The 14074-nt window shown below is 39.4% G+C and overlaps 1 protein-coding gene across 2 annotated transcripts in view; it reads left to right on the top strand.

The window, feature by feature from the left end:
• LOC129701721 (PH and SEC7 domain-containing protein 2-like) overlaps window positions 1-14074 on the top strand; it is a 140873-nt gene that overhangs the window by 95494 nt on the left and 31305 nt on the right. For both annotated transcript variants that reach the window (XM_055643094.1, XM_055643095.1), the window contains one exon: window positions 10111-10200. In XM_055643094.1, the coding sequence (XP_055499069.1) occupies window positions 10111-10200 (90 nt within the window). The remainder of the gene's footprint in view (window positions 1-10110; window positions 10201-14074) is intronic.

A 14074-nucleotide genomic window follows, 5' to 3' on the forward strand; every position in this document is an offset into this window, starting at 1 on the left:
TGGCGACCGCTCGAATAGCAATAACTTGATCTCCCGGTGGCTCAGCACATCAAGTCCCCCTCCCATTCTGAACGACCTTTCTGTCCTGGGCCTCCTCCATGGCCAGAGTTTGGCCCACCGTAAATTGGAGGAGCAGCACCTCGTATTTCACTTGGGCAGTTTACACCCCAACCGTATGAACATTGACCTCTAATTTCAGGTAATCCCTGCTATCCCCTCCCCTTCCCAGCTCTCCATCAGCCCACTGTCTCCGCCTCTTCCTTTCTTCTCTTTCTCCCCTCACTTCCCCCACCCACCCTCACATCAATCTGAAGACGGGTCTCGACCTGAAACGTTGCCTATTTCCTTTGTTCCATAGATGCTGCCTCACTTGCTAATTTTCTCGAGCATTTTTGTCTACCTTTGCTTTCATGCTTTTGTTTGTTCTGCCTGATGGGAGAGGGGTGAAGACAGTGACTAAGGTGTGATTGGATCTTGATGATATTGGCTGCTTTCCCGAGGCAACATGGTGCAAATGAAGTCGATGGGTTGGGATGGCAGTTTGCGTGATGGACTGGACTGCGTCCAAAACACTGCAGTTTCTTATGATCTTGGGTAGAGCAGTTGCCATATCAAGCTGTGATGTAGCCACATAGGATGTTTTCAATGGTGTATCTGTAGAAATGAGTAAGATTCATTGGGGATATGTTGACTTTCCTTGTTCTTCTGAGGAAGTAGAGATGTTGATATGCTTCCTTGGCCATTTTGTCAATGATGTTGAACCGTATCAAATTGCTGGTAATATTTATACCTACGAGCATGAAGCTCTAGACCATTTCCATTTCAGCACCTGTGTTGCAGATTGGGGTGTGTGCCCAATCCTGCTTCCTGAAGTTGGTAACGAGCTCCTTCATTTTGCTGATATTGAGGCGAGTTTGTTGTCTTGACACCATGTTGCTTGGCTCTCCTTGCACCCTGTCGAGAACTGGCCACAACAGTGCTATCATCTGCAAACTTGTGATGCTTTCTGCTGAAATATTTTACATACCTCATATGGAACAACCAAGATTGTGATTTTATCTTGTAAGTAATCGGGTGCAACTAGATATGCTCTCCTATTTCTTCACTATTCATGGTGGAGGTTACGAAGACATCACTGTGGTGTGATGGTAGATATTGATGGGACCAGGAAGGGAATTTGAAAAGTCCTGACTGGTTCATCAGAGACTGAACACCAATTGGATATATTCCATCAGAAAGTTAGCAGGATATTCAAAGGATAAGTTAGGAAACAGACAGTACCATCTAAACTTCCATGTTTTCACATGGCTGAGAGTAGAAAACCCCCCAAAATAAAACAACATTTTACTGAGGGATATTTTGGATGAAGAAAAGAATGTGTCTGCAGGAGCAAAATGCCTTTCCATTTGCTCCTACAGTGTCAATCCTAGGGCATTGCAGCCTTAGTTGAAAATACGAGAAGGGTGATTTGAATAATTTCTGGAGGAATGGATGGATTGTGAAGAAACATTGGAGGATATTAATGTTTAAAATAAGGCTGGTGTGAAATTGGATTATATTATATAAAATATATGGTTAAGGTGAACCGAAAATATTAGTTTGAGATATGTTAGATCATTAGCTCCAAAGGAAAGCAGTTTAAATTAACTTCAACTTTAATGAATGATTAACATTTAAAATAAACTCCTCGTAAAAGGGTATTTTATTAGCTTAGTTCAAAATGCAGCTAAACTGGAGATAAATGGGAATACTTGTGTCTCAAATTGAAATAGGCTCCTAAAATCAATTGAGAGATTTCTTGTTATTCTAGTGTCTGAATCGTAACACAGTGCAAGAGGGGGAGAAGGGCTGTACTGCAGACACTTTGCTTTGGTTTTCCCTTGAATTTATTTCCATTGCAATAGGGACAAAATGACATTGTTTTCATTTCCCCTCAAAGCTTCCACTAAAGTTGGTAACCTCCACTGGAGGAAATTCCACCAGCTGCATGTTGGATACTAACCTTTTCTTTTGCCTTTGTATCCTTTCTGATTTCCTGCCTGGGCCTGGATCCCATATTTGGTGTATATACCCCTCTCAGGTGGTAAGTGTAGCTTTGCTTAGTGCATGATCTTTGAAGCTAATGCAATCTTCTATCACTTTCCATCTCATGAACACCCACCTTCCAAATTTCATGTCAACACATTCCATTTAAGTTTACTGAAAATGTAAGAGAGATTCATAATCTATGACAAGTTAATCGAATAATACATTTATTTTATATTAATTAACTACATAATTCAGTTTTTGTTTTGACCATTTGTTTGGAAAAGCAAGCCTAAATCTTCCATTCTGGCATTCAAAATCTTACTGATCTGCAGGCCAATTATTAACAACTCTAGCTGATCTATGCAGTGTGGAAGGGTAAGTACACAGAAAAATCTTTTACTGGTAAATGATTTAGAACTGTCTCCATTCCATCTGTAACTGCAACATAATTAAGGTGAGTATGTTAGATGACGTTAGAACAGCTAAAAGCAAAATTGGAATTTTAAAGATATTTTCTTTTATTTGTTTAAGGGTTACAGTTTAAGGGTAATTGTTGTTATTATTGATAATTATATCATGTTGATATTTATTGGAGTATCCCCTTTCTTTCCATTAGACTTTGGCCAATATGATAATATGGTGACATGATTATACAAATGTATTTCAATTTAATCCATAAATGTAGAAAACTCACCTGCATCAAATGTTGTGTGCGTGCATGCAGGGAGATGAGGGTAGGGAGTTTGTCAATTACAACTTCACCTTGCATTCTGTTACCTGGCAAGTAAAATCTTCAGACTGAAAAGCCCAGTGTTTATCTGGAATTTCATGTTCAACCAAAGGCTTCAAACAATTGAAAAAAGTCTACCACTATTAAATAAAAGCCTTTCTTCTTTTCTACCAAAATGGAAAACTTCATATATACCAATATTATACTCCATCAGCTATATCTTTAGTCTAGGTTGCCTTGACACCTTTCTGCTTCTTTACAACTCATAATCCCATCCAGTTTGTGCCATTGACAAAGTTCCCTCATCCAAATCACTGATTTATATTGTGGGTAGCTGGGGCCTAAGTATTAGTCCTTGTGTTACTCAACTAGTCACTGCCTGCCAACTCAAGAAAAAAAACATTGTGCCCATTTTTTTTCTGAAGATCAATTTTCAGTCTACTAGTATATTAGCCTTAATCCCAAGTGCTTAATTTACACATTAAAGGGCCTGTCCCACTTTCCCAAGCTGCTGACGAATTCTCCCGAGTTTTCCTTTTGATTCAAACTTGGAAAATGTTCGTAACGGGTCCGTAGGAGGCCGTAAGAATCCGTTGATCTATCATAGCGGCTCGTTATGTCAGCCGTAGGTACTCGGGGCATCAGGTACGTCGGGACGTTTTTTCCACCATGACAAAAAATATCCATGAGTAAAAAGATAATCGGGAGGAGAAAAATTGCAACATATAATGCCCCGAGTACTTACGGCTGACATAACGAGTCACTACAATATACCTACTGACCCGTTACTAACATTCCCCAAGTTAGAATCAAGTGGAAAACTTGGGAGAATTCACGAGCAGCTCGGAAAAATGGGACAGGCCCTTAACTCTTTATGTGGGATTGTATCAAAGGCCTCTGATGATCCAAATATACCATAGTCATTGGTTCTTCATTGTCTATTCTATCTGTACAACCACAAAACAAACTTCAATAATTTTGTCAAACATTTCCTTTTCATGAATCCACGTTGACTTTGACTAATCCCACTGATATTTTCTAAGTGCCCTGTCACCAATGTTAGGCTAACTGGTATGTAGTTCCCTGTTTTCTCTCCCCCTTTTTTGAATAGTTGGTTGTTAATTAGCCATGTCGGCGTTCATCTCTGCATCTGCACCTTCTGCCCCTCTCCATTGACAAAAAGCAGCATCTACTATAGTTTCTGCTCCAGCAAGTCATCAGGCTGGGTTGAAATGTTTTGAGGTGCAGTACCCATCTCAGAAGGCAGCCACCAAATCTGCCACGACATGCAAATTAGACCATTAGAAACACTTTTCCACAGTTGAGCTCTGCAAGCTAAAATCTCTTATTGGCATCGAGTAGAAGGAAGATTTCTTCTTACTGGAGAGATAGTGCCTTTGTTCAATCATGCGCCATTTTAATCATGTAGATCCAAACAGTTCCTCAGTTTGATTATTCAATTGGAGTGCCAACTGCAATGAGGATCTTTGCCTTCATCAATCTTTCAGGCACAGTTTCTGTTTCTGTGACAGCAACTTGGACTCACCCTGGTAAATGTACAATGTGCTACTTGCCTTGCATGAGATTATATTTCCCTGTAGTTTTATAATCCCATCAAACGCATTTGTGGAATCATGTAGTAGCTGCATCTTGTTGAATCTGGAACTGGATCTATTGCAGCCCAGATAGGTGGTCTATCTCAATCCTTAATAGTTGCGCACCCCTACTGCTATCAATTCCATAGGGTACGACTGCACGACTATTAAGGATTGACATAGTGTTCAGCTTCAGTGCAGCACAAGGTTTGGGCAATGTGAATAGAAAAAAACTGTACCCAAAGGAGACGGGTATGGAACCAGAGCACATACATTTAGAAACAAAGAAGTAACGATGCTGGTTAATACAAAAAAGAACACAACGAAGAAGGGTCTCGACCCAAATCATTGCTTATCCATGTTCTCCAGTGATGCTGCCTGACCTGCTCAGTTACTCTAGCACTTTGTACCCTTTTGCACATAACTTTAAAATCATTTACAAAACAACTATAGTGGCATTAGGAAAAACATTTTTCTTGCAATTAATTCATATTATCTGGAGTCTGATTGTGTGGTAGGAGCAGCTTAGTAATTGCCAAGTGGAAATATATCGATACACGTAGAAAAAAATCAGTGATATGGAATAAGAGCAGGTTTGGGCTATTTGGGCAAAATAAGCTAGGATTCTATTCACGATTTTGTGATTTTTATGCTACATAGTAGCGATGGATTTCCTTGTGGAGTTCAACATGGGCTTATTACTTGCTTGGACTTTGAATTAATGGATCGATTTTGTTCTTGTCGACCCATAGTTCCAATCTTGTAGAAGTGATTGAAATAGTTTTTACATGCCCATTCAGACTACACTTGCCTTGATCATCTGAGCCATCCTTAATGCTGTACCATCTTTATTTCATGAGTACCATTGTGGGTAATATATAATGGGACTGATGTTCTGAAGTTCTCATAACTGTCAGCACCAAACAAGTTTTCTCTTCGGAAGATTGGTGAACTGGTATAAGTGCATGTTGGGCTGCTGAGCTCACCCTAGGTATACTAAATATCAATTATCTGACATTATATGGAACTCCTTAGAAGTTACTTAACTTATTTGGTTTCAGAGTTGAGCATTGCCACAGCCAGCTGATGGGGGAAAAGCAACTGGAGAGAACAATGGGACACTGAGGTTCAGTAGCTTACACCAACCTCCAGCCATTAAACTGCTCAAATCCTCACCTGTTCTCTTGATCTCAAGCGTTCCCTCAGCCCTCCCAATCTTATCCTGGCTAGTCAATCTTAAGATGTCCCAGCAATCTTGGTGACAATTTCCACTTACATGTTGTAGTTGCCTTAGTTAAATTTGGTAGTTACATTGTAAAGCCAAAGACCTGCAGATGCTGGAGTGACTCTCTGGAGAACATAGTCAAGTCAAGAGAGTTTATTGTCATGTGTCCCAGATAGGGCAATGGAATTCTTGCTTGCTGCAGCACAAGAGTATTGTAAGCATAAATACAGAACAGTTCAGTGTGTCTATATAGCATAGACCATATATACTGTATACACATAAATAAACAGATAAAGTGCAATAGGCTGTTATAGTTCAGAGTTTGTTTGATGGGGAGTTTAATAGCCTGATGGCTGTGGGGAAGAAGCTGTTCCTGAACCTGGATGCACCAGATTTCAGGCTCCTGTACCTTCTACCTGATGGCAGCGGAGAGGGGAGTGTGTGGCCAGTATGGTGTTGGCCCTTGATGATGTTGGCAGCTTTTTTTGAGGCTGCGACTGCAATAGATCCCTTCGATGGTGGGGAGGTCAGAGCCGCTGATGGACTGGGCAGTGGTCACAACTTTCTGCATTCTTTTCCGCTCCTGAACACTCAAGTTGCCGATCCAAGCCACGATGCAACCAGTCAGTATGCTCTCCACTGTGCACCTGTAGAAGTTCAAGATAGTCCTCTTTGACATACTGACTGACTCTCCGTAATCTTCTCAGGAAGTACAGGCACTGATTGCTTTCTTTATAATTACATCAGTATGCCGGGACCAGGAAAGATCTCCGAAATATCATAGATAGATGATGAAGGGTCTCGACCCGAAACATCACCTATCCATGTTCTCCAGAGATGCTACCTGACCAGCTGAGTTACACCAGACTTTTGTGTCTTTTTTTAAAGCAATAATACTTTGTTGTGGTGAAATAATGTTCTATAATATCTAAGATAGACACAAAATGCAGTTCGCTTGCTGCCACAACAGATCAACGGTGGATGCAATCTCGCTGGCTCTCCACTCCGCTCTGGACCACTTGGACGACAAAAACTCGTATATCAGGCTGTTATTCATTGATTACAGCTTGGCATTTAATACAATCATCCCCTCCAAGTTAGTTACCAAACTCACAGAACTGTGTCTATGCGCATAGCTGGATCCTCGATTTCCTCATTCAGAGACTCATTCAGAGTCTGTTCGTATTGGTGGAAATGTGTCCGCCTCGATAACAATCAGCACGGAAGCACCTCAATGCTGCGTGCTCAGCCCCCTGCTGTACTCTGTCTATAATCATGACTGCGTAGCCGGTCATTGCGCGAACTCCATCATCAAGTTCGCTGACGACACCACTGTGGTGAGACGTATCACTGATGGGGATGAGTCAGAGTATAGAAGAGAGATTGAGCGACTGTCCATATGGTGCCAGCACAATAACCTGGCCCTCAACACCAGCAAAACCAAGGAACTGATTGTGGACTTTGGAAGGAGTAGGATGGGGACCCACAGTCCTGTTTATATCAACGGGTCGATAGTTGAAAGGGACAAGAGCTTCAAATTCCTTGGCGTGCAAATCTCTGAAGATCTTTCCTGGTCCGAGAACACTGATGCAATTATTAAGAAAGTACATCAGCGCTTCTACTTCCTGAAAAGATTACGGAGAGTCGGTTTGTCAAGGAGGACTCTCTCTAACTTCTACAGGTGCACAGTAGAGAGCATGCTGACCGGTTGCATCGTGGCTTGGTTTGGCAACTTGAGCGCCCTGGAGCGGAAAAGACTACAAAAAGTAGTAAACACTGCCCAGTCCATCATCGGTTCTGACCTGCCTTCCATCGAGGGGATCTATTGCAGTCGCTGCCTCAAAAAGGCTGGCAGTATCATCAAGGACCCACACCATCCTGGCCACACACTCATCTCCCCGCTATCTTCAGGTAGAAGGTACAGGAGCCTGAAGACTGCAACAGCCAGGTTCAGGAATAGCTACTTCCCCACAGCTGGCTATTAAACTTGACTCGGACAAAACTCTGAACATTAATAGCCCATTATCTGTTTATTTGCACTTTATTAGTTTATTTATTCATGTGTGTATATATTTATATAATGGTATATGGACACACTGATCTGTTCTGTAGTCATGCCTACTATGTTCTGTATTGCTGAAGCAAAGCAAGAATTTCATTGTCCTATCAGGGACACATGGCAATAAACTCCCTTGAATCTTGAAATGTTGGACTAACTCAGTGGGACAGGCAACATCTCTGGAGAGAAGGAATGGGTGACGTTTTGGGTCGAAGGTCCTTGACCCGAAACATCACCCATTCCTTCTCTCCAGAGATGTTGCCTATCTCGCTGAGTTACTCCAGCATTTTGTGTCTATCTTCGGTGTAAACCAGCATCTGCAGTTCTTTCCTACTCATTAATAATATCTAGCTGTACTGGATGTGACCATGCAGGGATTCATCAAAATCAGCCTCCTTACCTTTTTAAAGAGATTACTGCACTTGCCTTCAGAATCCTGCTTCGGCAGATGCAGAAAATAACAGGAAAATTGAATCATTATAAAAAACGAAGTTCTGTTTCGGGAGCGGATCATTTTGTGTCCTTTTGTTAGTTGCATTAATGGATTGTAAAAATGTTAGTATTCCTCTGAATTAAACAAATCATAATTCTATTTCTAATCCTCTATTTCTTATCGTTATTGATGCAGCAACAAATAGTAATACTGCTGCTTTTGTTTAAAAAGACGATGCAGGGATCTTGAGGTTTGCTTGCAGCGGGATCCCTGAACTTTTAGATTTGCCAACAATACACTGAGGATTTGGTTCTCAGGTCCTTTGGCAAGTCAGATCCTGGTGACTTCAATGTGGATTAGAAGTCAAATATTTAGGAAGCAATGTGGAAGGCATATGCTGCTTTAATTTAATGTTTTTGTTGATAACTTTGTGCTTTTAGTCAAACTTATTTTTGAAATTAGAATTTAAATTTTTAATAATATTCAATTATTTACTTACATTCAGTGTCATTTAAAATCTATTAAAATTTAAGAGACAGTGCGATGCCTGAGGCGCAGTTGCCATGTAGGCCATGGCATTAGGAGTCTGGGCTGCAGATGGCCTACAAGAAAGGCCCAGGTAAGTTATAGGTGTGGCTGGAGTATGGGCAGCATTTCTAGTGCTGGGAAAGGTGGAGTGGGCAACATTCAGGCCGGCATGAAAACGTTCAAAATCTGAAGAGCTTCTGTTTGATGTGTGCTCAGTTTTCTTTGTTTCACTGACGAGTTTCTGGAGTTTTATGTCTCTTTTGCTGTTTTTCTTGGACTAAAATATATTCTCTACAGAAATGATGTTGGGGTGAATACTGCTGCCCAAAGCAGCATATAGCACTCTGGTTGTGCAGATTCAATATGAACATTTTTGCTGCTATTTTGAATATCTCCATATAAAAAGCCTCGAACTCAATTGCAAGTTTTTTTTTACAACCTCTTTAAAGATCTGGTTATTTGGACCACGTTTTCTGTTCAGCACCCAAAATGTTTCGCCTTAACTTATATCTGTGCTGAAACGCATCAGTATTGATCTCCCAGAGCATCTCATAACTTTACCCAGGTTCAGCTTACGAACAATTTTTAAGATGATTCCCCATGTGTTTAAAACCAATGGTTCCCAAATAGATCGCTCGCATAGAAAACAGACATATTTCTTGTGTACCATTTTGTTTATTTGCTTTTAGAAAGCACAATTTTATCAATTCTGTTGCATTCTATTTGTCTATACATTAGTAACTTCCACCAAAAATATGTTTGGAAGCCAATCATATTGTTACTTTATTTTTGGTGTTTGCAATAATTAGGCAAAGTCATGATGTTTACTGACTTTTTTTGACGTTTTTCTTTTGACATTTTCCTACACCTTGTATGGTGCTTTTAGTCTTAATACCAGTCAATATTAAAAACAAAAGTGTAATGCTATTACCCTTCAGACGAGAAACCATGAAAAATTATGATAATAGTTGCTGCAATTTCATCAGAAACTTCCCTTTTCAACAAATGCCTATGTATACTGGTTTTATTTTCAGTATTACAAATGTTATCTTAGGCCGTGCTATTGATTTCTTCATCTTTATATTTCCATTCATTTTATTGCTAGGAATATTTAGTTCCCTTTCATGCCTTAGCTGCCAGAGTTATGGCATTGTGCTTTCTCAAGCATTTGGCCCTATATAACCCAGTTTTATTCCTGATGCTTCAGGCAATTTTCCAAGGTCTTGTTATTCTTAATTCGTATTAAACTTTGTACTTTTATCCCAATCCAGTTTATTCATTTTATAGTAAATTGTCTCCATGTGCTTTAGGGCAAGTCTCCCTTTCCCAATTATTATCGAGGTTTGTAAATTTACTCTGTATTTATAAGTGCTTTGTTTCAAAATAAACATTTCCATTATTGTGCTTAATGTCTGTTTTAAAGTATCTTAATTTTCATTTTGCTTGTTTCAAGTATTAGTTTCATTGTCGTATTTAATTAAAAGTGAGTTTTATTATGTCTGTATATTTCAGAATATTGGGAAAAAGATGTCATGTCAGCAATTTATTTCTAATCTGGATGGCCTTAATGATGGAAAGGATTTTCCAAAAGATTTATTGAAGGTATTGTTCACAGTAATAAAATAATAATTACATTGTTACCAAGCTATGTAGGTTTGCAAGAACCTAAATGTTGTGACAACGATGTTCCATTGGAAATGATTAATTGCTCGTGTTACTCCAGTGCAATGAAACATCTGCCAATTTGTAAATCTACTGCAAAATGATGCACAAAATGTACTGTGCCATAGAATGGTAAGATGCACTTAATGAGTTCATTTTTTAAATTATTCATTATCTACAGGTTCCCAGGTGAGATTGAAATCTTTCCTCCCTAGAAGAATTTAAGAATACACCACTCTTACCCACTGTGATTCACTCTTTAATGTTGTTTACAAGGACATCACAGTGTATTTCCTTGCTGTGAACTTAATGGTGGGGAATCTTGGTTTAGTTGCCTGCTTGTCATGTTAACTAGAATATTGTATTTGATACCCAAACACAAAAGGGCGCAGATAAAATCTCCTGCGGTGATTGCTAATCATATTAAACTTAAAACAATTATTCCACACAAGAACATGTTAGCTCGAATTTTACTTTTGAAAATGTTAGGGTCAAAAATGAAGAAGAACAGATATATAGAAAACTGAAATATTAGGATAATATAGCGCAGTAAACATTTTTGTGATAACCATCTCATAATCTTCCAGCGATCTTTGAGCTAAATGTTCATATTGCTTGGCATCTAAAAATTGCGTTCATTAATATACTGAAAAATTTGGTTTTTCTCCTGGTATTTTGATAGTTAATTGCAATTTTCTTCTTGCTTTACATTTCATTTCCATGAAGGGTACCATTTGTTTTGTTTTTTACAAGGAAATCCCATAGTTTTGTTGCATCCTTTGTGGTTCAAGCTGGAACAAATAATCCTACTAATAATTCCAATTCAAAGGGGTTAATGAATCCCATAGCTAATATTAAATGTAGGTGAAATGATGCACCAAAAGTAGCTTCATGATTTACATGTTCAACAGGCACTGACTGCAGACAGGTTTTCTTGCCCAGTTTAGAAATCAAATTGGCAAACCATAAGACTAAGAGAGACTCAAAATGCTGGAGTAACTCAGACTGAAGAAGGGTCTTGGCCCAAAACGTCACCCATTCCTTCTCTCCAGAGATGCTGCCTGTCCTGTTGACTTGCTCCAGCATTTTGTGGGTACCTTAGATTTAAACCAGCATTTGCAGTTCTTTCCTAAACCATAAGACTAAACTGATCATCAAAGACTCACACCGATTTATTTTGAAGTAAATGGCATTAGGCTCTGTGAACGTATCCTGTTATATCATTGTCACATCTTTCACATTTATATCCACATACTGCTTGGACTCAAATCTTTACTTCATTATTTTCCAATTCATTGGAACAGACTTGCTCAGCGGTAAATTCTGTTAACATCAGCTTGGAGCTTTAACTTTATTATATTGAGTTATTGTGAATGAATTAAAAACATAAATATAACATTAAAAAAAAAAGAAAATAATCAACAATCTTAACATGAACTTTAATTGAAGTGTGGTGACTACATTCAAATAACCATGAACCACTACTTTTTTGAACGGCGGACAAAATGGAGCAGGAGTTCGACAGTGCCAACTTCTACTTTGCGGCTTGTAGATGCAGGTTGAACATGTGCTGAACAAATGGCAGATGCGTAATAGTTCCGATCTCAATCTGACCCACCGAGTCATTAATTGGCACAGCTATTCATCTAATTCTCTATTCAATTGTGCCCAGTAATACTTAAATTATGGAATACTTGATAAATGAAAATCATAAACTATAGAGAACTACCTACTGTCAGTTTGTGTAGCTGATTTTATGAACATTCAAATATCAATTTAAGATTCAGAGAGATTTTTCCCCCTTCTAATGATTTCTACAGAGGACCCGTACCATAAAAGAGTAAGGGAATTAGCGCTTCTTCCTTAAACCAATCAGTATGATGAATCTTCACTCGGGTGCATGTGCCAACATATCCAGATCCCAACAACAGATGATAAATTGGGCCTAATTTGGTGACTGATATTAATCTGTGTACTTGTGAGTTTCACTGATAAAGGGTGTTACCTGTGCAACATTAATGCTCACCAAAAGTAAACAGTAGGCAGAATGTATTGTCAAGAAGCATGAAATAGCGATCTGTTCCCATAACTGCTAAATTAGTGCTGAATGATCGAGACAATGCCCTTTCTGAAACTGGCATATCTGAACAAATCCAAATAATTAGACTTCAATGCCAAAACATTGGTTGCTTTCTAGAATTATGTAAGAGAAAAAAATTGCATTTAATCACTTTATCCACGTGAAACTGTATTGCAGAGTAGGTGAATGTTACACAAAGCCTGACTGGCAGAATATTGATAAATGAATGATGGAAAGTGGTGCATGGAACTATGTGTGGAAGTGGCAGTCCATTGATGAAAACACTTGGAGATGCTGTTGTGTAATGAACCGGATTTGATAAAGGACCTCAAGATTAATGAGCCATTGGGAGGCTGTGACCATAACATGGTCAGGTTTAATCTACAATTGGAGAGGGAGAAGAGTAGATCAGAGGTGTCAGTGTTGCAGTTGAATAAAGGGGACTATGGGGCCATGAGGGAGGAGCTGGCCAAAGTTGACTGGAAAGATACACTAGCAGGGATGACAGTGGAACAAAAATAGCAGGTGTTTCGAGGAATAATACAGAAGGTGCAGGATCGGTTCATTCCTAGGAGGAAGAAAGATTCCAAGGCAAGAAAGGGACGACCATGGCTGACAAGGGACAGTATAAAAATTAAAGCAAAGAAGTACAACGTAGCAAAGATGAGCGGGAAGCAAGAGGATTGGGTAATGTTTAAAGAACAACAGAAGATAACCAAAAAGATAATACGGGGAGAAAAGATGAGGTACGAAGGTAAGCTAGCCAAGAATATAAAGCAGGATAGTAAAAGCTTCTTTAGGTATGTGAAGAGGAAAAAAATAGTTAAGTCCAAAGTTGGACCCTTGAAGACCGAAAAAGGTGAATTTATTATGGGGAACAAGGAAATGGCAGATGAGTTGAACAGGTACTTTGGATCAGTCTTCACTAAGGAGGACACAAACAATCTTCCTGATATAGTAGTGGCCAGAGAATCTGGGGTGACAGAAGAACAGAAGGAATTCCACATTAGGCAGGAAATGGTGTTGGATAGACTGATGAAGGCTGATAACTCTCCAGGGCCTGATGGTCTGCATCACAGGGTACTTAAGGAAGTGGCTCTAGAAATCATGGATGCATTGGTGATAATTTTCCAATGTTCTATAGACTCAGGATCAGTATCTGTTGATTGGAGGGTAGCTAATGTTATCCCACTTTTTAAGAAAGGTGGGAGAGAGAAAATGGGGAATTATAGACCAGTTAGCCTGACATAGGTGGTGGGGAAGATGCTGGAGTCAATTATCAAAGATGAGATAGCTGCACATTTGGATAGCAGTAACAGGATCGGTCCGAGCTGGAGTCTGATTTATGAAGGGGAAATCATGCTCGACTAAACTTCTGGAATTTTTTTAAAGATGTAACTAGGAAAATGGACAAGGGAGAGCCAGTGGATGTAGTGTACCTGGACTTTCAGAAAGCATTTGATAAGGTCCCACATAGGAGATTAGTGGGCAAAATTAGGGCACATGGTATTGGGGGTAAATTGCTGACATGGATAGAGAAGTGTTTGGCAGACAGGAAACAAAGAGTAGGGATTAACGAGTCCCTTTCAGAATGGCAGGCAGTGACTAGTGGGGTACCACAAGGCTCGGTACTGGGACTGCAGCTATTTACAATATACATCAATGATTTGGATGAAGAGATTAAAAGTAACATTAGAAAATTTGAAGGTGACACAAAGCTGGGTGGCAGTGTGA

The sequence above is a fragment of the Leucoraja erinacea genome, chromosome 11 (genome assembly GCF_028641065.1).
Source record: "Leucoraja erinacea ecotype New England chromosome 11, Leri_hhj_1, whole genome shotgun sequence".
Lineage (NCBI taxonomy): Eukaryota > Metazoa > Chordata > Chondrichthyes > Rajiformes > Rajidae > Leucoraja > Leucoraja erinaceus.